Genomic DNA, 26881 nt, shown 5'->3' on the forward strand with positions numbered 1-26881 from the left:
ACTAAGTTTTAGCCTGCAATTCACCACTGCAGTCTTGACCTACCCGCACTCATTGTGAGCAGCGTCTATCCATCCACATTTAACTTTTCTGGAAGCAGATGACTAGATGACCTGTTCTTTCATACCCAGCAGTGGAGTTTCGAGAAACAAATAGACTTCAGGCAGCCTTCCATAGTCAAAGGCTTCTGTTTTTGTTTTAAATGCTTCTGATGGCAGAAACACTAAAAACTAATCAAACAAGTTTTAAATTAGGGTCACAGATAATTTGCTTTCACATGGGTTCTGAGATGGTTGATGAGCCAATGTGGGACCCGGAGAATCTGCCATAGATGGGGCACGGGATGCCTGAGGAGGTTGGGACAAAGTCGGAAATATTTGCACTGTAAGAATTATGAAAAGTGTTCTCTCTCAATTGTTTCATCACTTATAAACTATTCACAAACATGCTCCATTTGAAGCTATCTTACCATTGATATTTGATCAGTTGGACTCTGAAAGTTGTGTTCACTGTCTTCCATGTTCATTTGATGTGCATCCTCTGTTTGAGGAATATGAGACATTTCAGCCTTGGTCTTAAACTCCAGCATGAGAATAGCAGGTGGGAAAAGAATACTGAGAATAACCTGCCCAAAAAAAAGGTAAATTTCAACACCAAATGTTTCTTCAGGTGATTTTCAGTGATCTGTACTTGGCTGAAGGACAACTCCCTGGTGTACATACCATCTCATTAGTATGTTCAGATTAGCTCAATTATTTACTTGGCTTCATTTCTCTTCCCATAAAAACAACAGATCATATAATATTTTACCTTGTACCATGAATTTTTTCTCATATTTAATCTTCCCATCCACATATCCGACAGCAGCATTTGAGTACAGGTGTGGGCTACAAACGGTCGAAGTCTTGAATGGACAGCTAACTTGAGGCAGGTTGAGTTGCTCCAGTTCTTCAATTCATAAGTCAGCAACTTCATAGCCATGGTTTCATCTTGTCTGAATGACTGATCCAGTAAATCAACAGCTAATTGCCCAAATTCACTGTAACACAACAGAAGTAAGCTTGCCTGGTTAGGTATACAAGTAAGTACCTTAAGAGATTCAGTCTTTCAAGAAAATTCAGGTAAAGTGATCAAGCACAGTACAAGCATACTTGGTAGCTCTTACACCATCAATGATTGCATGATGACAGAACCCACTTCATCCACCCACTTACCTTCTGCACCTGCATGCAAGCAGGATGAGCAGCCAAGGGCACTAAACTAATCTGAACCTAATCTGAATCAATTCACTCACAAGGTATGTATCTTTTAAATACTGAAACTAAGATGTAGGCGAGCTTCAAGTTAACAATGCATATTAATGAACCCAATTAAGGAAATGAAAAAGCACCTACAAAGCACTGTTCCTATTGCTTTACATAATCAAACTGAAGCACTCAGAATCTATCAGTAGCTGTCCACAATGAATGCACTCCAATACAACTTCGGGTGGGAACAGAATACTAATGGCAACCTTGCTCTAATTTACTTCAAACAATCACTGGTCTAATTTGAGTCTAAGTTGCTGGCTGTCTCCTGATTTACCACCAGACCCAACTGCCCCTCCATCCAAAGATGACACACCATCCCCACCCTATACCCAGGAATCACAAAGCCTGAATCTGCCTCTCCACTGTAAGGTTAGGGTGTTACAGGTATCAGCTTGAGGGTTTACGCAATATTTCTACTATTTCCTTGCATCATACACTGGAAAGACACAAGTCATAATTGTTCAGGCTACATCACAAACTCCATACCCGATTCCATCAGCCTCCCTATCCACCACCTCAGGCTGAAATAAGACAGTTGGCTACCTTGCTGTTCAATTTGATCTTCTGCTGAACATCTGACCCCATATTCACTCTATTAGTATTACTGTCTACTGCTCACTGATTCCCTTTCTCAGCTAGGTCAGAAGAAAGTTAGCATTTCCCATGTTAGACGTTGTTAAATCTTTAGGTGAATTAACATAGTCACTTTCTCTTTCTACAGGATGGCAATTCAAGTGACTATTGACAGTGCTGAGATCAGACCACCTACCAGCACTCTTACGGGATGGTTTAGAAAGAGGAAATACATAAAATGGTAAGCAAATCTGAATTGATTCTGTGCATAACACAGGCTGAAACTTTTACAATCACATGAAAGTGGCTTCTTCTGAACTCAGCTGAGCCCAAGTCCTTAGATATCAAAATTATTACATAGAATCACGTGTACTTTACAACTACTGACCTAGAAGATTGCTTCAGTTCTTCAGAAGTATCATCAACAACATCACTCTGCTTTGCTTCACAGGACATGGATCGATTTAGCTTGCAAGCAACTAAAGCTTTCGCCATGGACTCTTCTCCATGTTGCCAAAAGAACATAGCCATTTTCTGCCTCTTCATTAGTACAGCCCACACCAGCAGTTCATTGAAAGGATAGGGAAAACATCTGGTTTCTGGGTCATCAATGTCCACAATTTCATCTTTGGTTCTCTTTTTCTTTCCCTGATCAACAGAGGATTCAGGCTAAAAGAGCAGAAAAACAGTGAACATTTTGTTTTGCTAGTAACAGGAAAAAAGTAAGGCAACAACATCAATGTTCAGTGATTCAAGATCAAATTGATTGCTAATTTACTATGATGTAATGCCCCCCTTCTTAAATTACAAAACTATGGAAATGACAGATCCTGCAACATTAGATCTGTTCGGCTAATCTGCTGACCCAAGGATTACTTAGATTATCCAACTCCCGAAGTCTCTGGCCTTGCTCAGCTACTCCGGCGTCTTTTGGTTGCTTGACCTCGTCTCTGACCCTAGAAATGTTTGTAGAATTTTGCAAACAACCACAATTGTTTACAGCTCTAAAGACAGGATACCATTGAAGAGGATGCAGAGGAGATTCACCAGGATGTTGCATTTCAGTTATTAGTAGGGACTAGGTCTGATTTCCCTGAAGTGGAGGTGGTTAATTGGGGACAAGATTGAGGCATATAAAATTACGTGGGGTATAGATAGGATATACTGCAGGAAACTTTTCCCCAGCTCAGCAGTAGATTAAGAGATTTAGAGGGATCTGAAGGGGACTTTTTTCCACACAGAGAGAGGTGAGGACCTGCAATACACTGCTGGAGAGAGTGGTGGAAGCAGAGTCTGGAAGAGCACTTGAATGGCCTGGGCACAGAAGGCTATGGGCCAAGTGCTGGGAGATGGCACTAGTATGGATGGGTGCCTACTGGTATGTGTGGACGTGGGGCCTGAGTGGTCTGTTTCCATGCTGTATGACTATGAACTCAGGTACACTTTTCTTTTAAAGAAACATCCTGCAAACTGGCCACCACTTTACTACACTACATTTTAAAGAGCAGTGTGTAGTTTTATAAGCTCATTTAAACTCCTACGAAGCTTAAAAAGATTCCAGTAAGCGAAAAATATTCAGCAGAGTGAGCGGGCATCAGTTCACTGGATCGAGGGACTGGAAGTGCAAGTACACATCTTTCTGACAGCAGAATCCCAAGGCACTTCAATAAAACTAAATGACAGCATCAATAAACTGATGAAAATAAAATGTTTCTTTTAAATGCAAGCTGATACCTGCATCATTGAAATCTCTGTACACAGTGTGATAACAGCTGAGCTATGAAGTTGGTATGTTTTTCAAAGTTTAATATCTAGTCAGTAGTGCATTCACCATCTCCACCTGCCCTAACGTGTGGTGCCATGTTGCCCAGTACCTTAGGTTTATAAGGCTGTGCAGTCTTAATGAAGTGATTATGTCGAGTCTTTTCTTTTTTGTCTGCTCGATTGGTCAGTGATTCTTGGTGTTTGCGCAACTGAGGTATACTACTTGATGAATGCCGCCCAGATCTCTGGATTAAAACGATAAAGAAAAACTCATTAAGATTTAAAAATATAAGTGATACTCAAGTGTTGCATCAGTTTAGAATTTAGGGTGGAACCATGCACTCCTAACTGCATGGTCACTTTAATAAACAATGTTTTAATTTGTTTTTTTATTTGAATTGCTTCATATTCACTGAGTTTTTTGTCTAGGCTTCTGGATTATTAATTCAATAACCAGAATATTACACTAGGGTATTACAGTTAAGTATGAAGTGCAGTGTTAGCAATTTCATCAGGCCAGTAGATTGGGCAACTGAATACCAGATGAAATTCACTCCGATTTGAGATGAATAAGAAAGTCACATATATTAAATGTTAAAACCTTTTAAAATATAAAAGCAAACAGCCTTGAAGGTTCAAAGGGACTAAGTATAACTTAAAGATGGTCAGAAGTGTTTAGGAGAATATTTAAGAACATGGAAGTTGATTAGAACATGGAATACCAAAGAATAATGCAGAAAACAGAACACATTGAAAAATACAGGATTTTAAAAATAAGTTTGAGAAAAGCCAAGGGAATGAAAGTAAGAGGATAGCTCTATGAAAAGTTGATTTGAAATTAAGAGCTCCATGAAAAGGAGGCTGCATGGCACCTGTCCTGCAAACTTATGATTCACTTACAAGCATCTATTGGCAAACATGATTAAACTAATATCGTTAGCAGAACTTGAGCATTTTTTAAAAAAATCACAAATCAATACATAAATCAACTGCAATTCTTAGAGATAGACATCCTTATAATGAAGGTGAATGCCGTCTTTTTAACAATTCTATAGATGTAGAAAACTCTTTCTTACTAAAATCAAAAGCTAAAAGCCAAATACTACAACCCATAGATGTTATACTGAGCGAGGAAACTTGCATCTTAATCTTCCCCACTTCTCTCCATGTGCGGATCAGTTTTCAGGTTGAAGCAGAAACCGTTTCAGGATTGGTGTGCAGTAACTTGCATTCTAGCACAGAACATTATCAACTCTGTATTTGTTTCAAAAACTTTAAACATTTTCCATGATCCCTCTCTCTTCATTTCTCAGTACGACTTTGCGCTAGCTGACTACACTTCAGATGCTTGAAATACTCTGGAAAACAAGGAACATACCCTCGTGTGTCCATGAAGATTGTTATAGATAATTCTAAAACGTTTCCTTGTGTATGTACATCGATACGTTCCACCCATGAGATATTCGATGACGAGACCCACATCAATCAAAGTGATTTTATAATCTGAAGGAAGGTTCCCCTATGGAAAATAAATCAAAATTATTCATTCCTTGATCAGAATAAAGTTCCATCTCAGGGAAATAATAGTTGGTTAAGATCAACACATCTTTGGAATATTTCTCAAGTGTTCAACTTAAGGGTAAAAAGGGATCACCAAAAGCAGTGGATAAGAATTAAAATTCAGCTCCAACGACCCAGGTTCAAACCTGACCTCCAGAGCAGTCTTTGTGGAATTTATATGTTCTGTGCGCTTTGGTTTCCATCCACACCCGAGGAATGTGCAGGTTAATAGGTTAAGCGCTCATGGTATATGGCTACTTGCTAGGATACGAGGAGAGTTGATAGGAGAATAAAGTGGGCTTGGTGTACGGCTAGTGTAAATGGATGTTTGATAACCAGCATGGACTTGGTAGATCAATAGGCTATTTCCAAGCTGTACGTCTTGATGACTCAACAATATTGAACCTTCCGTTTGAGTATTCTAGTGGAAACAGTTAACCAAAAATAGCTTCAAATGAGAAGAATTATGTTTCTTCCTAACAAAATGACAATGCCTTTAAAGAGAAGAAAATAGCCTTGATGTTACAAATGCCAATGCCTAGCTACTGTAGAATTGCAAAAAGAAAAATGAATTTTTACTGGCTTAAGTTAGAGAGACTGAACTACAAAATTACAAATAAATTTCTTATTGACTAAGAGGTGTATGAATAGAACTGAACATTTATTTTATAGGTCTATCAAATCTTTGCCAGTAGTCTTAAAATTCCACTATTAACAGTTCTTTCACATTACCCCTCTTCTGCATTGGAATAATCATTTATATTACATGTCCTGATGTCCTCATTAAAGAATCTACTCTCACAATTTAATAGATTTTTATTCAACAATTATCTTTGTAAAATACATATTTAGAAGGTATTTTAAACATTGGCGAGAGATTACAGTATGTAACTGTAAAGCTCATAAACTAGCAAGAGTAAAATTACCTGTTTTACATCTCTCACTAGATGAAGTAGTGTTGGATTAGTGGGCCCTTGTTTCTGCATTGAAAGAACACAAAATTATGAATGCAATTTAACTATTGCTTTGTGATGCCAAACTATTAACCACTCCTTGCATTTACTGGAAAAAAATACAGAAAATGCTACACACAGTCAGCAGGTCAGGCAGCATCTGTAGAAACAGAGTTAATATTTCAAGTTGAAGCTCTTGTTCTAATGCAGGGTCTTTGACCATAACCATTTATCTTTGAATAGATGTTGCCTGAACTGCTGAGTGTTTCCAACATTTTCTGTTTTAGGTTCAAATTTGCAGCATCTGCAGTTTTTGATGTTTCTTGCACTTACGGTATTGTATAGCTCTTCAAGTCTAGGAATTGTGAGGAACTTGTGCATGCTGACTCCGTTTTCAATAAGGAGTTTTACAAATTCCACTCTGTCCATGACAAGAGCATCCAACATTGCTTGTTCAAGTGACCCAACCTGCAACATTCAATAACAATTAGAGATGGACACTGCTGCTTTTAAAAAAGCCCAACTGCCAGGCCATCAGTTAGGCTAACTGTTCACATAGAACAGTAATAGCAAACATCAGAATATATAAATGAGGTCTGAATTCAAAAGGCCACAATTAAAATAATTCTCTTGTAATCTTTACAAAGAAAACATTGAAAAATTAAGTCCACTTGCAATGCTGGGGCAAGTCTTCTGCTGAGATCCATGACCCATAATTAGGAAATTTCCAGGAGGAGGCTTTAGCATTGCCCTCTGCACAGCCAAGGCACTGGCCACAAAGCAAGCTCTTCAAAATCATTGAGAAAACTTTAACATTAGTTTTATTTTTCAGGGGTCCTAAGTGATTGTAATGTGAGTTCAAAGATATTCAACACTCAAATTATTTGATGGTAGATGAGCCTTCTCTCTCTGCAGCTGGAAACATGGGTCAGGAGAAGCCCTGTGGTTTGTATGTGCTGGGAAACTCCCATTAGAAGACCATGCATGGGCTGGGAGAAACAGCATGGTCCAGGGAACCGATAACCAGCAAAACACAGGACCGCAGAAGATCTGTCTCATTCATTTCTCTTCTTTGTTGAATGTAAAATAATCCTTGTATTTGAAATGCTTACATACCAGCCACTGCTGCCCATAAACAAATGCATGATTCTTGGCAATGTCCACTCTGTCCCACGCAAGAGTTAAGATCAATTGATCCAATGCAGAAGAATTGGTACCTGAATTAAGGGTTAAAGATTCAGTGAGATAGCAGCTTTCAATACTGTTTGGAGTAGAGTATAAAAAAGCTGTGGGTTCTAAAAATAGTTTTCCCTTTCCAAACAACAAAGAAATTGGTTACTTTTTGACTGTGATTTCACACTCAGAGTAAAAAGTAGACTGTTAACAGCAAGCATAATTTTACTTTGAGTTCATAGCCAGCTTGGTTTTTAGGTTGAACATAGTATGATTCTATAGCTAACAGACGACTATGTAATTCCCCTGACAATGAAGGCTGCTGACCAGAGTGCTCCAAGTAACCTATACATATTTGGAGATAATTTGTAAGAAATTATCCTTCTCTCAATACAGTTTCCTGAAGAAACTACCCTGCTTTTATTGGGAGAGGTAGTTTATTTCCTCTGTTCTAGAAGAGTAAATCTGCAAGAATTCATATTGGGGAAATGTAGAAATGGCAAAGCAATTAAACAAAAACTTTTGAAGTAACTTCCTAGAAATATTAAGAAACCATTAATCTAATGAAGGTGAGGAACCAAAGGAAATTAATATTAGTAAGAAAATAGTGCTGCAGAAGTTAACGGCAATGAAAGCCGATAGCAGTAGAGTAGCAGCCTTGGGAATAGTGTTTGTATTGGTTATCATTTTCCCAAATTCCAGAGATTATGGAATAATTTACATGCACTGGAGAGCGGCAAATGTAACCTCACTATATAAAAGGGAGAGTAAACTGCAGATCCGTTCGCCCCACGTTAGTGGTGGAGGCTATTATAAAAGGATGTGATAACAGGTCACCTAGAAAATATCAATGGTTTACACAAAGCTAACAAGGATTTGTCTAGGAGTCATCTTGGGTTAAAGGGCAAGAGATTTAGGACTGAATGAAGAAATTTATTGACTAAGATGGTGATGAACCTATGGAATTTGGAACAACAGAGGGCTGTAGAGGCCAAGACACTGAAAATATTTAAGCAGCAGATAGATATATTCCTAATACAAAAGACATCAAGGAGACTACTTGGCATCTTATACTTTGTTCTAAAATTAAATCAAAAGTGCATCTGAAACTTTATTCTTAAATATCCTTTGAGGGAACACTTTTCCTATAAATACATCTCATTACCCATGTAGTAATGCCAAACAAAGGTTTCAGCACCAAATAAGATGAAATTAAGAATGGTACTGAGGAAGCTGTTCAAGCCCAGAATACTTGCCCTTTAACAAAGCGGTTAGAATGGCCACATCTATGTCTTGGTGTTCCTCTGCCCCGATGTGATATACTGTGATCTGAAATTATTAATAACATGATCAAAATTCTGACAAAAGCTCAAATCTCTGTACTCCTTAATGAAGCTTTTGGAAGTGATAGTTACATCAAAGTTACTGTTCGTATGTTACTTCTATTATTATACAACATTACAGCATAGTACAGGTCCTTAGGCCCACGATGTTGTGCCGACCATTAATCTACTCTATGGTCAATCTAACCCTTCCCTCCCACATACCCCTCCATTTTACTATCATCCATGTGCCTAGCTAAGAGTGTCTTAAATGTCCCTAATGTATCTGTCTCTACCAGCCTCTACCCCTGATAGCCCTCCCTGTACTTTCCTCCAATCACCTTAAAATGATACCCCCTCACGTTATCCATTTCCACCCTGAGAAAAAGTCTTTGACTGTCCACTCGATCTATGCCTCTTATCATCTTGTACACCTCTATTAGGTCATCTCTCATCCTCCTTTGCTCCAGAGTAAAGCCCAAGCTCGCTCAACCTATCCTCATAAGACATGCTCTCCAATCCAGGAAGCATCCTGGTAAATCTCCTCTGCACCCTCCCAAAAGCTTCCACATCCTTCCTATAGTGAGGCGACCAGAACTGAACACAATATTCTAAGTGTGGTCTAACCTGAGTTCTATAGAGCTGCAACATTACCTGACAGCTCTTGAACTCAATCCCCTGACTAATGAAGGCCAACAGGCCATACACCTTCTTAACAACCTTATCAATTTGCACAGCAACTTTGAGGGATCTATGGACTTGGACCCCAAAATCCCTCTGTTCCTCCACACTGCTAAGAGTTCTGCTATTAACCCTGTATTCTGCCTTCAAATTTGGCCTTCCAAAATGAATCACTTCACACTTTTCCAGGTTGAACTCCATCTGCCACTTCTCAGCCCAGTTTTGCATCCTATCAATGCCCCGTTGAAACCTTGACAACCTTCTACACTATTCACACCACCACCAACCTTCATGTCATTTGAGCCAACGTTTTCTTCTTGTGCAAACACTGCCTTGCTACAATGTGCTCTGCTTTACTGTTGCATCCTGAGCATCACACCGTCACCAGTGCCAACTTTCCTCATCTCCAACACAGTCCTTAAAGGCTCAAGGAGGACAAACATTTTTTTTAAACTAATTTGTGAAAACTAAGGGCATTTACCAAACTCATCCCGATTAACAAGCGTGCAGACATGTCCATTGCTATGGACTGAATCCAGATCTGGATTTGAGAAAATATTTACTAGCTCACTACAATATACTTTGCTGACAAACTTACAAGTTCTCTAGCCTTCATACATTCCATCAGAGTCTGGAATAAATGATACGCCTCATTTTGGCTGAAGTTGAAGGTCTTTTTGATTGTGGTGAGGATTTCCAATTCCAACCCATCAGGAAGCATTCTATTGAGGAACCAAACACAATCCAAATTAACCAGTAAAGTCAGCCAAGCATATTCAATCAGTTAACAAATATTCTTGAAAAGATACACAAGACAAATAATTTCAGAAGTCCAGATTTTATGCAGAAAAACAAATTTGTTCAATTGATTATATTTGTGATTCGACAAGTTAAATACTGTTGGCCTGATTGATCTAGAATTTAATCCATTGCCTTAAATGTTCATAAAATCCTTTGCTGTTTCCCTTTGCCTCACATAAGCCTTTCTTCATACAAATTAACCTTCTGATCTCTTGAACCTCATGTGTTGAAGTTCAGACAGCCTGAGTGGTCTTCAAGATTAAAGGACTTCAACATATTTCTGCTGATCAGTGAGTTATTAACAAGGCAGCAATGATTTTTTTTAAACAGTCACTAGAGGCTAGAATCAATTTGCAGATTATAATTCTTTTTTTGCCTCAGTTTGCTCCTGAAGCAGAGTCTGTTCTTAAAACAGAAAGAAAGCAGATACTTGGAAAAATTAGCTGGAGGGGGGTGATGTTTAATTAGAAGAGAGGGATCAGGAGAGGTGGCTCAGATTGTCGATCTATTTTTGGGTTGTAACATTCCACAAGATAGTTGGGCATTAATTCCAAACTTTTAGTTTTATAGAGATATAAGGAGATACATACAATATCACAACACATGTGGATGCACACTACCTTCAGTTTTCATTACTGAGAAATGTTATGCCTATGTACAAATTACAGACATGTTTTTTTTGATGAAAAAACTACATCAGTAACTTACCCTCCCTCCTCAGTCTGCTTGTGCACATAGGCTAGGAGGTCTGCAGCTCGCCCAGTCCCTTCACATACAACCACAGGTACAGGGGGTGTCTCTAGCAGGTATTCCAGCACAGTGGGGATCACGTTGGGACCACCCTCAAATATTAAAGCAACTACTGGTACACCTTGGCCTATTCCTGTAAAATCAAAGTAACAAATGAATATTTCTAAATGATATTTTCTCATTAATATTCACCTGAGAGAAGTGGAGGCTGGAGAGTTAAGGGAGAGGTATGCTGATATCCTGGAGTATGTCTGTATCAGGAAGGAGGAAGTGTTAAAAATATTGGCACGTCAGGATGAATAAATACTGAGGGCCTGGCAGGATCAATCCTAGGATACCAAAGGAAGAGAGATCGCTGGGGTTCTGACAGAGATGCTTGCATCTTTGTTAATGCAACTTCTGTCGCATCTCTGTTAGCCACAGGTGAGGTAGCAGAAGACTGGAGGAGAGATCGTTATACCCTTGCTGAAAAATAGTAGTAGGGATAAGCCTGGAAACTACAGGCCAGTGAGCTTTACAACAGTGGTAGGAAAGTTGTTGGAGAAGATTCTGAGGTACAGGATTTATGTTCACTTGGAAAGGCAGGGACTGATTATGAATCATCATGGTTTTATGCAGGGGAGATGATGTCTCACAAATGTGACTGAGTTATTTGAGGAGGTAACTAAGAAAATTGATGAAGGTACTGTGGTAGACATGATTTGCATGGACTTCAGTAAGGCTTTTGACCAGGTTCTGCACGGTAGGCTGGTCCAGAAGGTTAAGGCACAAGGGATCTGAGACATGTTGGCAAACTGGATCCAAAATTGCCTGGGTAACAGGGAGGCAAAGGGTAGTGATGGATAGGTTGTCTCCTGACTGGAAGTTTGTAACAAAGTGCACAACAGAGATTGGTGCTGGGATCTTTGTTGTTTGTAATATAAATGATTTGGATGAGAATGTAAGTGCTCTGATTAGTAACTTTGCAGACCACGTGAAAACTGATGGGATTGTAGATAGTGAAGGTTGTTAAAGGACACAGTGGGACATAGATCAGCTGGAAAGATGGGTGCAGCAGTGGTAAATGGAATTTACTACAGACAAGTGAGAGGTTATGCACTTTGGGAAAGTCAAATTCTGGTACAGAAGAGATTCACAGGACATTCCTGGAATGGAAGGCTGTACAGAGAGATGGGATAGGCTGAGCTTATTCCCACTAGAATGTAGGAAGCTGAGGAGTGACCTTATTGAAGTTTATAAAATTACGAAGGGCATAGATAGGATAGATTCTTTTTCCCAGGACAGGAGAGTCACGTTCAATGACACAGGTTTAATATAAGAGGGGAGAAATTTAAAAAAGGTCCAAGTGGCAAGTTTTTCCACCACACAGAAGGTGGTGCTTATATGGAAAAAGCTGCCAGAGGTGGTGAAGGAAGCAGATAAAATTATGTTTAAACGGCATTTGGACAAATACTTAGATAGGAAAGCTGTAGAGGGATATGGTCCTAATGCAGGCAGATGGGAATAGCATAATCAGACATCATGGCCGGCATGGATGGATTGGGTCAAAACGGCCCATTTCTGTGCTGTATGATTCTATTCAATGAACATCGCCTTTAGTTAATTGTCTCCCCTCTAAGTAAAGTACGTTCATAAAAGTAAATTCTGAAAAATAAAAATCCCTGATGGTATAATAAGATCAGCCACTAGTGCACCTAGGAATAACTTTAGAGTATATTCTCGGGCAACAACTCGGGGCCCCTGAAGAGTCAGCATTTGTTGGATACTGCTGAACAAAAGACAGTCTTTCTGAGGGGGAAGATGCACTATTTTGATATCTGATGGGCTGGAGTGGAAGGAAAGAGAAGATGGTTTATGTAACAATGGAGTTGTCATATATAACACAGGTAGGTCACTTGAAACTGTATTAAGAACTTCTGAAACTGTACATGCCTATTTGAATGGTTTAATGTCAGCACATGAATAGGAGGTCACTGAACGCACTGAAATGGTTTTTTCTATTGTGCCACCCACAATCTGTAAAGCTGCAGATGCTTGTTACATTTTAATTTCTGAAAATGTGCAAAACTGCAGAGAGTTCCAACAACTTCAAAGCAAAATTTCATCCTCAACAAAACAGTTAACTGAAAACCAGAATATTAAACCATAACTACAAAATATATCATTCAGCATCCACTAGTCTGATGATTATAAATGTCTGCAGAACTAACTTGCATGAATCTTTTGGAGATTGATGTGTTTCTCTAGTTCTCTCCGAAGCTTGACTTCAGCACCATACTTCCCGACTGTGCCATCATCCACCAGAATGAAATGGGAATGCAAACTATTTAGAACATTCAGTTTACTCAGAGGGTTCAATAAGGTCTGGTAAGGTACAATAACCTGGAAACAGAAATGTTGGGTCACATCAGAAATTATTTTAAAAGACTTTTACTAAAAAGTAAAATTCAACAATGCTCAGCTCATACTGAAATATAACCATCTTACATCTCTTCCAATGAGGTCATTCCTATTTTCAATGACCCCCCAAGGGGCAATCCCAATTGTACAAATCTTCCGAGAAGATCGCGAAATATGTTCTTTCAGTGCATCACCCACATGTTTCACAACACCTAAGAGGAAAGAACACCTTTATACTCAAACCAACAGCAGAATAAAGTGCTCAATCCCATTTTACACAATGAAACACCAAACTTAAAACTTTTCAAAAGAAGGGCTCCATAATCTCTGGCCTCCTTACCCATGAAACAAATTGTGAGAATTACAGGTGAAGAGACAGAAATACAAGTTCTCCAGCATGCACAACCTCATCTTCACCATCAACATCCAGTCCCTATATACCTCCATTCCCCATCATGACAGCCTCAACGGCCTCCACTTCTTTCTTGACTGGAGACAGAACCAGTCCCCTTCCACTAACACTCTCCTCTGCCTGGCTGAACTTGTCTTCACCCTAAACAACTTCACTTTCGATTCCTCTCATTTTCTACAGAGGAAGGGCATAGCTATGGGCACTCGCATGGGCCCCAGCTATGCCTGCCTCTTCGTTGGCTATCTTGAACAGTCTCTGCTCCAAGCCTATTCCAGCCCCATTTCTCAACTCTTTCTCTGCTATATTGATGACTGCATTGGTGCCACCTCTTGTACCCGTGTGGAACGCGACAGCTTCATAAATTTTGCCATAAATTTTCACCCCGCTCTCCAATTCATTTGGACACCTCTCTCTCCTTCCTGGATTTTCCGTCTCCATCTCAGGAGGTTCCTTATCCACCGACATCTTCTACAAACCCACTGACACTCACAGCTACCTCGATTACGGCTCCTCCCATCCTGTCTCTTGCAAGGACGCGATCCTTTTTTCTCAATTTCTCTGACTCCACTCCCATGATGAGGCTTTCCACTCCAGGACATCTGAGATGTCCAATTTCTTTTCTAACTGGGGCATCCCCCCAACTACGGTCGTCAGAGCTCGCACCTGTATCTCTCATTTCCCGCACCTATGCTCTCACCCCCCACTACTCCCAGACCCAACAGGGATAGGGGTCCCCCTTGTCCTCACATTTCATCTTACCAGTCTACACATCATTCTCCGCCACTTCCAACTGGACCCCACTACCAAGCATATCTTCCCCTCCCGACCCCTTTGTCTTTTGCAGGGACCGCGCTCTCCACGACTCCCTAGTTCACTCCTCCCCCTCCCCCACGCATCTACCCCGGGAACTTTCCACTGCCCCTGCCATAGGTGCAACACTTGCCCCTACACCACCTTCATCCAGGGACCCAAACAGTCCTTTCAGGTGAGACACAGATTCACCTGCACCTCCCTTAATATTATCTACTGCATTCAGTGCTCCGTGTGGCCTCCTCTACATTGGTGAGACCAAACGCAGACTAGGTGACCGTTTCGCAGAACACCCGCGCTCTGTCCATAACAGTGATCTGCATCTCCCCATTGCCAGTCACTTCAACTCCCCCTCCCACACTATCACAGACATATCAGTCCTCGGCCTCCTCCACTGCCAAGAGAAATCAAAGCGCGGACTGGAGGAACAGCACCTCATTTTCCGTCTTGGAACCTTGTAGCCTAATGGCACGAACATTGAATTCTCCCACTTTAGGTAATCCCCACACCCCTTCACCCCCCCCCCCCCCCCCCCACATCCCCCCATGTCTCCTCTTTTCTTCCCTTTCCTAGCCTCTTTTTTTCTACCCCTTTTTTTCTTCTCTATCACAATCTCTTACCTGCATCTACCTATCACCACCTTGTGCCCACCCCGCCTCCCCTCGTTTGTTCACCTATCACTGCTCTGCTTTTCCCTCCTATATACTGGGCTTCCCCTTTTCCTATCTTCAGTTCTGAAGAAGGGTCCTGATCCAAAATGTTGACTGCCTGCTTTTCTCCACGGATGCTGCCTGGCCTGCTGAGTTCCTCCAGCATCATAGTGTTTTTCATCTAGATTCTAGTTTCTCTGGTCCATTCTCCTTCAGCCTGCTTCAGACAATCCAGACCTAGAGTGTTTATTATATTAGAGATGGACACAGTCAGTCCTTGTTACCTGCTGATTTGCTACCAATGGATCCACATTCTCATGCAGTCAGCCCCAGGACCCACCTCAACTTTTTTTTAAATAACTACATTTGTATACATACATGCATCAAGGAAACAAATCATTGTCTCCATAAATAAGCAGTCTGTAGACCACGTATCAAGTGGCTCATTGCTGTACAATGTTCTAATAAAGATATTAGAACACAGATGCAACTTGCAATTTCAAAACGAATCACTGCTTGCAAGTTTCAATGGAAATAGTTTGTTATTAAAATCATTTTCTTTCAGGTATTCAAACATTTTAAAGTGTCCATTAATGTGTTAGTGCTTTTAGAACATTATACAGCATATTTAACTTTATTTGGGAGGGGTTTTGTGTACAAAGGAATAGGCCTTAATGGTATCCATGCCTTTTATTATCTACAAAAGATCTGTGCCTCTAATGCACTGATAACAAGGACCCAGTGTATGGAGGACAGGCTGAGTGATGACATGGTACACTAGGTTAGCAGTCAGTCTCAGGCTGGTCTAGTTCCCCTTCTAGGTTTCAGGAAAACCATAACAGAAGCATTCCAATTCTAATAACGTCCAGTAGGGGACACATTTACAGCATGGTCATACAGCATATAATTCACTCAAATCATCATGGACTTGTATGCAAAGACTTTGTGCATGCGAGAGAGGTAGGAATAACCAACAATCAGCAACTTGTGCCACTGTTCACGGCAATGTTTGCAGAGAATGGGTATGTCAGTCCTATAAATGCAACTAATGAATCAAAGCTACTGAATCCAGCTGAAACAGGTTTGATAAGAGTTAGAAAGAGGTCTCTCACAATTCAGCTATTCTTCTGATCAAATGTATAGATCAGTGACATGTAGCACACAGGTTGGGAATTTGACAGAATATCATTGTTTGTTAACAGTTATGATTTAACCATTTAGTCAACACTTCAAAGCTTCTTTATGTTACCTGCATTCACTCCTCCAGTTAGAATCCAAGCTCCTGTGGTCACCGCTGCCTTGATCAAGCCTTTTCCAACAACTTGCTTAATGCGTGGATGGAGTTCAAAGTTCTGCATTCCTCCATGCACAGATATGACAAGCTTAGGTAGCTCCATCTGCCACTCTTTCAACATTAATCTTAAAACAGCTTCAGGTTTGGTGTCATAGGATAATCGCACATACTGCACCAATTCAAAACAAAATACATATCTTTATCAGTTGTGCACAAATCCTAAATGGGGAAAAAATGTTTAAAATTCTGACCTCAATACAAATTCTCATTGGAAGTAACAGGACCCACATGCTATGTTAGCACTTCAAGTGGCAGCCTTGATCAACTGTTAATGATTTCAAAGTAATCCATTACATATGGAGGGGAGTGGGGCCACAGAGGAAATGATTCAAAGATGGTTTGAAAACCTACTTGAAAAAGTGTAATAATCTCCACCAAGTCCTGGGAATCCCTGGACCACGAGCAAAGTAAAGGAGGAATATTCAGGATGGAGCTGAGTACCAAGTCCATGTGCCAGATCCAAAAGGAAGCCCAATGTAAATAGTGGAAGCAGCATACCACCTCCCCAGCACCTGCCCACCACCCCCTTCAAGCATTACCTACTCTCCTCCTCCATCAGACAAGGCAGAACCAGTGGGTTTCACATTAGCCTCGGAACTAGGATGAAAGCAAGTCATCCTCGGACTAGCAAGATGGCCTAAAAAAAAGGTCTATAGACACAATGGGCTGAATGAGTCCTCTGGTGCCATCATTCTTCTCTGATTCTGTCACCATTGGACAACTCCTAACAGTTAGTAAGGTTGCAAGTCAAGTACAAAACCACCACTGCTCTACCACACAGCACAGTATGGAGTGTGAAAACAAAGTTATTATAAACATTCAAAATACTTTGGATCAAAATTTCAGACATCAACATCAGGTTTAGTACATACAACTGAAGACACATGCAAACCTGGAATCGATACTTGCTGTTTTTCCTCCTTTGAGTATTAAAGTGAAACTTCATGTGTACAGTACTTGCCTAGGTCAGATTTGAGCACAATTCTGTCTCTTCAAATCAGATAATAACTTTATAAAGACAGCACTCATTAAAAAATACTTCATTCTAAAAAATTATGATATCAGTATAAATATTTTTGTTGACAGAGAAATATAGTTTTTAGTGTGGAGAAGGACACGAAGCCTTCGGAACTTGAGGTCGCTAATGGGGATGTCTTGGGGACAGTCCGCATTACACCAGAGGTGGTGCTGGATGTCTCAAAACGCATGTAGCTAAGTTACCAGGGCCTGAGAACACTGTGGGAGGTTACTGTCCATATTGACCCTATCTATGCCCCTCATAATTTTATAATGCTCTGTAAAATCATCCTCATTCTCCTATGCTCCAATGAAAAAAAGTCCCAACCTGCTCAACCTCTGGCTGAGATACATGCATCATCATTAGCTATGGGTGACGTGCCAGAAGACTGGAGGGTGGCTAATGTTGTGCCTTTAAGAAAGGCTGCAAAGAAAAACCTGGCAATTATAGACCAGCAAGCCTAACATCAGTGGTAGGCAAGTTACTAGAGGGGGATCCTGAAGGATAACATACACAAGCATTTGGAAAGAGAGGAGATAATTAGGGATAGTCAGTACGGCTTTGTGTATGGGAGATCATGTCTCATGAATTTGCTTGAGTTGTGTTGAAGTAACCAAGAAGGTTGATGAGGGCAGAGCAGTAGACATGGTCTATATGGACTTCATTAAGGCTTTTGATAAGGTTCTGCAATGATAGGCCGCTGTAGAAAGTTAGATCACATGGGATCCAAGGGGAGATAGCTAATTGGATACAGAATTGGCTTGATGATAAGATGCAGAGGATGATAGTGGAAGGTTTTGTTTTGGACTGGGGGCCTGTGACTAGTGGCATTCCCCAGGGTTTGGTGCTGGGCCCATTGCTATTTGTCATCTATACAAATGATTTGGATGAGAATGTACAAGGCGTACATAAAACAATACAGCACAATACAGGCCCTTCGGCCCACCATGTTGTGCTGACCTCTAAACCACACTTAACACCATGGTTAGTAAGTTTGCAGATGACCCAAAAATAGGTGGTGTCATAGACAGTGAAGATGGTTATCAGGAATTACAGAGGGATATCTATCAGCTGGGTAAGTGGGCTGAGGAAAGGCAAATGGAGTTTAATTCAGATAAGTGCAAGGTGTTGCATTTTGGGAAGACAAATGAAGGTAGGACTTTCACAGTGAATGGTAGGTCCCTGGGTAGTGTTGTAGAACAGAGAGACCTAAGAGTATAAGCACATGGTTCCCTGAAAGTGGTGTTGCAGGTAGACAGAATGGTGAAGGCGGCTTTTGGCACGCTGGCCTTCATCAGTTAGGACACTAAGTATAGAAGTTGGGATGTTATATTGCAGTTGTACAAGACATTAGTAAGGCTGCATTTGGAATATTGTGTTCAGTTTTGGACACCCTGCTATAGGAAAGATGCCATTAAGCTGGAAAGAGTGCAGAGGAGATTTACGTGGACATTGCCAAGACTCAAGGAACTGAGTTATGGAGAGAGGTTGAGCAGGCTGGGACTTTTTTTCATTGGAGCACAGGAGAATGAGGATGATCTTATAGAACATTATAAAATTATGAGGGGCATAGATAGGTTCAATACGGACAGTTTTTTCCCAGTGGAAAAGTTCTCGATTGGGGAATCAAGAACTAGAAAGCATAGGTTTGAGGTGAGAGGGAAGAGATTTAATAGGAACCTGAGGGGCAACTTTTTCCACCCAGAGAGTGGTCAGTGTATGGAACGAGCTGCCAGAGAAAGTGGTTGAGGCAGGTACCTGGGTTCAATTCCGGCCGCTGTCTGTAAGGACTTTGTACATTCTCCCTGTGTCTGTGTGGGTTTCCTCTGGGTGCACTGGTTTCCTCGCACATTCCAAAGACGTACAGGTTAGGAAGTTGTGGGCATGCTACGTTGGTGCCAGAAGTGTGGTGACACTTGCGGGCTGCCCCCAGAACACTCTACACAAAGATGCATTTCACTGTGTGTTTCGATGTACAGGTGACTAATAAAGATATCTTATAACACACTTGAAAGGTACTTGGAAAGGTTTAGGGGGATATGCGCCAAATGGGACTAGCTTAGATGGGAATCTTAGTTGCATGGACCAGTTGGACTGCAGGGTTTGTACCTGTGCTGAATGACTCTATGACTAGTACAGTAACACTATATCTTGCAAGGCTTTTCTGAATTGATCAAATGAAAGATCAGAGTCAACTTCCTATGACTGGAAAAGAACATTTAAATTTTGCTATGTGGCTATACATTTTAAAGGTAAAAGTAATAAATTTACATACCCAATGACTTAGGAGAATGGTACCTTTAGCCCTCGGTTTCTAAGTAATGTTTTGTCTATAGAAATTACATTGGGCAACTCATTGATACACCTCACGTTAATCCCTGTAGGGGCTCACCAAGTTATTTTAACACATTTGCAAGAAAGATCTCAAATTCTACAAACCTTGGCCCTATAAGAATGTGACCCTCCCTGAAAATTAATAACTCCATAAGCATCTGTTGGGCTCTCATTAGTGTGTTTCTCCACTGACCATTCTTCTTTCTCCAAGTTTGCAGTCTCACCCAATTTTACATCGGAGTACTTCATTGCCAGACTTGCAGTGAAGCCAAGATGCTGCCGGACCAATCGTCCACAGCAACACCTGTAAGGAGGCAGCAGATGGGGAAATATGGCTTAGTAGGTACAACATATATATTTGTTCATGGATTAACAAATAGCATTTGCACTTTATGGCAGAAGAGAATACACATTTCTTGAAACAGCCAAATGTGGAAAATATCATCCATTTTAAGCAGAATTAAATGACCATCACAATTTCATTGAAAGGGAAACAACAATTTCCTACAACGACTGACTTATGGATCTTTTCCACCCATTTTAATGCTTAATTGAGATTTAGATGGGTGTACTTTAATCTCATGAATAGGCAAAGCCCAACAAGTAGACTGGAGATGATTTATTAGTTACAATCTTTGCAAATTTGGCTTGTATTAAATTCATGAAATAGTTTATGGAACGATTATACAATGAATTCACTATTTTCCCCAAATATTTCCTATTACCCCATTTAACTCATGTCAGATCTGGAAATTTCAGCCACACTTATTTGAATTATTACTTTGAATACTTACCTAACAAAATTTTGGCCACAAAATGCACTAGGCACTTAGGGTGCATAATAAGTTGAGGATTGCGTATTAGGCAGGCTAAAAGGCAAGAAGATGGCAAGTGCATTTCAATGCAACTTGACAGGCAAAAAATAAAACTATTGCTTAGTGTATCCTTTTTAAGAAAAAAGGACACAGAATTGTCAGTGACGTCAGAGAACGCATGCAAGTCTTTTAACAGGCAAAGGCGGAGACAATGTTCATAAAAACAAACAGGGTGTGGAATAGATTTTCTTTGGCTAAACAATTAGAATATTCACCTGCAGTTAGTTATGAAAGAGCTGGGTAGAATGGGTAATTACTCTCAACAATTAATGAATCAGTGACAGAAGACAGACTCTGGATTAGAGTCAGAGGAAGAAATTAAAAACTCTCCTCCCTCCACAGGATTATAGAACATGAAATGCCTTTGTTTTGAGGCACAGATCATCTAAAAAGGATTACGTATATGAGAAAGAAAAAAATATAGGAATATGGAGAAAATGCTCAAACTAGATTGGGTTAAATGCTCAAAACAGAGAGCTTGTACTTTTACAAAAGGAATAAGCTTTTATAGGCATCCTTCCACATAATCTTTTATCAATTTATAACTGCTCTGAAGGGTAACACAAAAAGAATCACCTTGTTAGCTTTAAATATGTTGTAATGTCATGGAATCTTAGAACTTTTCAGCACAAAAGCTGCCATCTGACCTATTATGCCTATGCCAGTCAAAGGTCATCGCTCTTCAAGATGTCAGCCAGGTACTTACGAATTAACTCAAACCTATGCCCTCCTCCTCAGATTGTGAAGGGCACCATATAAATGGGTATCTTTCAAATCAACAGCAAGAGCTTTGGAGTTTTGCTAGTACTGTTCATGTAAACTGAATATTCCCACAGTCTTGTAATGTGGCTGACTGCCAGAAATTCAAGCATGCCAAATACAACTTTATCGTCCTTTTTTTATTGAATTGTGCTAAATTGGTTATTGAGCCTACACTCTTCCAGTTGTAAAGTACTAATGCCTTGCCTTATAGCAAGGTCATACCATTTAATTGCTATTTTAATACGGCAGAGTAATTACTTTACCAAGCATAGCACTGAACAGGGAAGAGCACACTGAAGATAAAAGGCACCTTGCTGTTTAACACTGCTGAAATTACACACACACACAGACACAATATTCCAGCAAGCAGTGGCAACCACTTACTTTGACAAAATGCACATTCTAAGAAACCAGAGGGTTTTAAACACACAAGATGTAATGGCCGTAAAGTGTTCTACAAGAAAAACATTGACAGTAACATTTCAAGAACAGCAGAAACCCAGAAGTTTATGTTTGTGGAAAAATTCAGCTGCACAACTAAAGACTTCACGCTTCCCAAGTATATAGCTGCTTGTTTGTCATTAATGAGGACTACTCATTAGCATCACTAATCAATGCAATTGGTTTAAGTGCATTTTTCAGCACTGTGGTATCTTCAACCAAAAATAACATTCATGTTATCTACTACACTAGCCTGATTGCTTTTTCAAATGTGAAGACAGGATAATATTCTAGCGAACAAATGCTCCAGATCTAATTCTCCATCCAGCATCCTAGTCTTCGTGACATTTGTGAGGTACGTAACTGCTACCATTACACATCCCCCAAAGCAAGTGAATTTATCAATGAAAATTAGAGTTAGATCTCCTAAAATATTGCAGGGTTAATCTCTAATTTGAGAAAGTTTAAAGGAGGCGGGGAAGTAAAATAGTATACTATTATCTAGTGCAGAAAAAGGAGAAGTTTGTTCAACTATTTGACTGGACCAAACAAGACAACTGGTACAGACAAACAGGTCAGTGCTGTTCTTTTATACCTGGCAACAGGGTAGATGAGGTGTTTTATTTTGCCTAGTTTAATTAATCGAATAAAAATTACATTAAATATTACTACAGAAATCTGAAGACCTAAAATCAATGTTTGCTCTCAAATTAGGAGTGCTTCTCCCGACATGCAGATCCACACCAAAGCCTCACTGTTTTAAACAGTTCTCAAAAGGTGCCATTAAAATAACACTCACCTGACCAACTGCTGACATATCTGACATCCTGGAAGACATCTGAAACCAGAAGCAATAAAGTGAACTTGTGGAAACATTTTCCAATTGCACACACAACAAATAACGAGATTGTTTGACAATACAGTAGTAATAAATCAGCAGCACATTGGGCTCCACTGACATATCTGATCTCAGTTAATGCAACTAAAATAATGCCTTCATGGTCTGAAATCTTTCCATTAAGAACAGAAAGCAAATGGTATGTTGGCCTTTACTGCAAGAGGATTTGAGTACAAGCGCAACAAACAATCTGCTGGAAGAACTCGGCAGGTCAAACAGCATGTGTGGGAGGAAGGGAATTCTTGACGTTTCTGGCTGAAACCCTGCATAGGGACTGTTCCTTTCCTCCCATAGATGCTACTTGACCCGGAGTTCTTCCAGCAGATTGTTTGCTCCAGATTCAAGCACCTACATAGGGAGACATTAGGCAAAGCTCACTGGATATGGAGCAAAAAGCGAGCTGCTAGAGGAACTCAGTGGGTCATGGGTCAGACAGCATCTATGGGGGGAATAGGCAGTCAAGATGTTTTGGGTCAAGACCCTTCATCTGAAATGAAAGAGGGGAGATAGCCAGTATAAAGACGTAAGGGGGATGGTGGGGCAAGAGCTGGTAAGGATAGGTGGATAGGTTGTGGCCAGTACTGTACTCCTATTGTCGTCAAACCAGTCTTTCATAAAGGCTCAAGCAACTTCACTATTTTTTGTTTTAATCAAAAAGCAAAAGACTTCCAGCATCTGCAATGAAAAAAATGCTAGAACTACTGAACACATCAGGCAGCATCTGTACAGAAAGAAAAAATCAAGGAGAAACTTTAATCTTTACAATTCTTGGATTTAAACTTCAGCTGTCACTTGTCTGCCCATTCTACCAACCTCCTCCTTCCCGTGTGTCCTTCCGTTCTATTACCATCCTTCTCACTGCTTACATCTCCAAGTTTTGAAAATTTTATCCTGCACAACGTTACTAATATCCAAAACAGTAGTCCCAGTAACAGTGTGAAAGAACACCACTTTACCATTACTCAGATCAATTTTTCACAGTTCTACTTTCTCCTGTTTAGTCAATTTTTATCCATGCTCTGACGAACCCAAGGACCCCAATTTTACTAATCTACTTTTTATGATGAACTTTTACAACAGAAAACATTTTGCCCTCTAGGGTATGGGTTTTGATTATACATCAGGCAGAGAAAAAAAACTTAATGCCTGCATCACGTGATCTGAAGGGGTGATTAATTTATGGATTTTTTGATTTTATGTGGACTTCAGCAAGGCACTTGATATCCGTCAACAGAGACTGTTGGCTAAAGCTGAATCTCAAAACTAAAGGCAAACCACTGATGTGTCTAGAAAACCGGCCAAGTGATAGTTCATTACTATATTTATAAATAAGACTTGGCTAAGTAATATTCTTTTCTGTTACCTACAAGAATTAAAGGCATAAGCAATATAGATAAAAAAAACATTAAATATTAGGTTAAGTAAAAGGAAAAACTGTGGTAAATGTATTTAAAAATAGACCACTGCAAGGTTACATACTTAGTTAGAGAAGGGATAATGGTAAAAAGCTACAAGCATTGGCAGTTCCAAGAAACTTGGGGATTTCTGTACATAGATTTTTATGGAGAGATGCAGAACACATCAAGCTAATGGAATGAAATTCTGGCTAGAGGGCCAGAATGCAAAGGTGTACAAGTTAGATCACAGCCACACATGGTCCTCGTTAGTCCGCACCCATAGCAAAGAAGTTCGAGGCAAAACTTAATTTGCCTCTGAGGCAGTGCAGCCTAGATTTAAACAAATCAAGTTTAAGGGTTAAACTGAGGGGCAAGATTTCACTATTTGAAACTACCTTTGTTTTAATTTTAAAAAATGCTTGAAATATTCGGATTGGGCAGCATCTGTAGAGAGAAACACTTCAGGTTGATGGATTTCCTGATGCAGGATTTTGACTCAGAACATCGACATTTCCTTTCCTCCCACAGATGCTGCTCAACCCACTGTGTTCCTCTAGCAGATTGTTTCCAGCATCTGCAGTCTCTTGTCTTCTCTGGATAAAGAAAAAGGTTGCTTGGTGAACTGAATTCTGGCAAGGCCCAATTGGAGTATAGAATGTGTGCACTAGCAGGCCAGATCAAGGAAAATTCCAAAACATTTTATAAGAATATTAAAGCAAGGAGGTAACGAGGAAACGAGGAAAAGAGAAGGGTTCTATTGGGGACAAAATGGGCAATCTGTGTATGAAGCCAAAGGATGTAGGCAAGGTCTTAATTGAGCAGTTCTCATCTGCATTCACCATGGAGTAGGATTTTGTACTTGCAAGAATTCCAGGGGAGGCTGTGGATTTTCAGAACAAATTACCATTGAAATGGAGACAGTACAAGATGCTTTGCGATTCTTCATTGTACCTATTGTCTCAGAATTTTATTTAAAAGGTGAATAAATCTCCAGGCTGCAATGGGGGGCAAGAGAGGAGTTTGCTGGGAGTCTGACTGAACTGTTCAAATTGTCTCTGGCCACAGAAGAGGTGCACTCTATTTAAGAGGGGCAGCAGCGATCAGCCGAGTAATTACAGGATTGTGAGCCTAAAATCAGGGATAGGGAAATAGTTGGAAACAAATTCTGAGAGATAGGATTAACCTGTACTTGGAGAGGCAGAGATTAATTCAGGAAGTCAGCACTTTTTTTTCCCCATTCAGGTGGTTGAAATCTGGAATTAACTGGCTGAGGGTGTGTGCAAATAGGTATTCTCACATATCTAAGTGGTGTTTAGATGAGCACTTGAAACACCCTGCAGCATAACAGTCTTCTAGATAAATACTGGGATGAGCGTGGATAGGTACATAATGGCTGGCAGGGACATGGTGCGCCACTAGGCCTGTTTCTGTGCTGTATAATAAAATTCCTTAGTTTGATGAACAAGGCCTTGAAGACCTTCTGACAATGGATATAGTGAAGAATCACAAAGAACCATATAGCTCCACAAAACAGAAAACTGGCAGAATTTATTAACTATATTTAAAATTAACTAAGGGACTTTCATCCGCACAAAATCAGTATCAAATGATTCAGTTTTGGCCACTCTCCTATAAATAATATTTATATTAAGAAAATTCAAACAATGAAAGTACATTCAAAACTGAATCACAATTAAATTTATATTTCTTTACCTGTGTGGGTCTTTTGAGCTTGGAATTATATAAACACATTCTCTCTTGGTAAAAGTATTCTCTATCCAGGATTTTTGGGACTATAAAATAAAACAAACCAGGTTAAGTACTTCAGAAGGTAAATAACTTCATAAGTTTCAGCATTAAGTTAGTCATGTGTGAGCACTGTATCAAAATTCATGTCCTGCTCTCAATCCATGAATTTACAGAAATATGGCAGATAAACCTTGAAAATTAATACTCAAAACGATAAATGTAATTCAACTACTTTCAAATTCTCTAACGCGAGCTTCCAGTTTATTTCAGGTGACTTGTCTTTTTCATTCTCTGGAAAATTGACTGGAAGGAATCAATCTACACAAATCCAAACGCAACTGTCATTTTCACCAGAAAGTAGAAAAGACCAGTAGCTTTCCAAAGAGTCTAGAAAAATACTGGGGAGTTTGGGTGTAGAATGTACAATTCTGTGCAGGAAAAGATCCAAGCAAATAATAACTTTATCTTAGGATCAGTGTTCACATTTAACTGATAACAACATAAAAATTAGGTAGAGGATGACGACATCTGGCCTTCTGAGCTTGCTGCACCATTAAGATCATAGCTGCTCTGCTCCATTTCCCTTCACTACCCCAACATCCCCGTAATACCCAGAAGTCTATCAGTCTGTTTGGAATGAGCTCAAAGACCGAACTCCACAGCCCTCTGGGGTAAAGAATTCTGAAGACTCTTCACTAGTGTGAAGAAATTTCTCCTCACTTCAATATAATCTTTGGTTCTAAACCCTTCAGCCAGGGGAAACATACTCCCTGTCAAGCTGTGAAAGAATTTTTTTTTAAGTTTCAATGAGATCATCTTTCTTCTGAACCCCAGAAAATAAAGGCCAAATCTACTCAATCTCTCCATTCATGACAAGTATTCATGACAAGTACATC

At 40.0% G+C, this 26881-nt stretch overlaps 1 protein-coding gene across 2 annotated transcripts in view; it reads right to left on the reverse strand.

The window, feature by feature from the left end:
• Positions 1–26881, reverse strand: part of trpm7 (transient receptor potential cation channel, subfamily M, member 7) — a 129980-nt gene that overhangs the window by 52220 nt on the left and 50879 nt on the right. For both annotated transcript variants that reach the window (XM_052040191.1, XM_052040190.1), the window contains 17 exons: positions 25950–26029; positions 22741–22779; positions 19969–20167; positions 16407–16620; positions 13373–13497; positions 13096–13267; positions 10844–11018; positions 9933–10056; positions 8588–8660; positions 7275–7375; positions 6492–6626; positions 6132–6185; positions 5024–5164; positions 3756–3890; positions 2270–2550; positions 809–1037; positions 468–623 (listed from right to left, as the gene is read on the reverse strand). In XM_052040191.1, coding sequence (XP_051896151.1) covers positions 468–623; positions 809–1037; positions 2270–2550; positions 3756–3890; positions 5024–5164; positions 6132–6185; positions 6492–6626; positions 7275–7375; positions 8588–8660; positions 9933–10056; positions 10844–11018; positions 13096–13267; positions 13373–13497; positions 16407–16620; positions 19969–20167; positions 22741–22779; positions 25950–26029 — 2433 coding nt within the window. The remainder of the gene's footprint in view (positions 1–467; positions 624–808; positions 1038–2269; positions 2551–3755; positions 3891–5023; positions 5165–6131; positions 6186–6491; positions 6627–7274; positions 7376–8587; positions 8661–9932; positions 10057–10843; positions 11019–13095; positions 13268–13372; positions 13498–16406; positions 16621–19968; positions 20168–22740; positions 22780–25949; positions 26030–26881) is intronic.

The sequence above is a fragment of the Pristis pectinata genome, chromosome 28 (genome assembly GCF_009764475.1).
Source record: "Pristis pectinata isolate sPriPec2 chromosome 28, sPriPec2.1.pri, whole genome shotgun sequence".
Taxonomy (NCBI): domain Eukaryota; kingdom Metazoa; phylum Chordata; class Chondrichthyes; order Rhinopristiformes; family Pristidae; genus Pristis; species Pristis pectinata.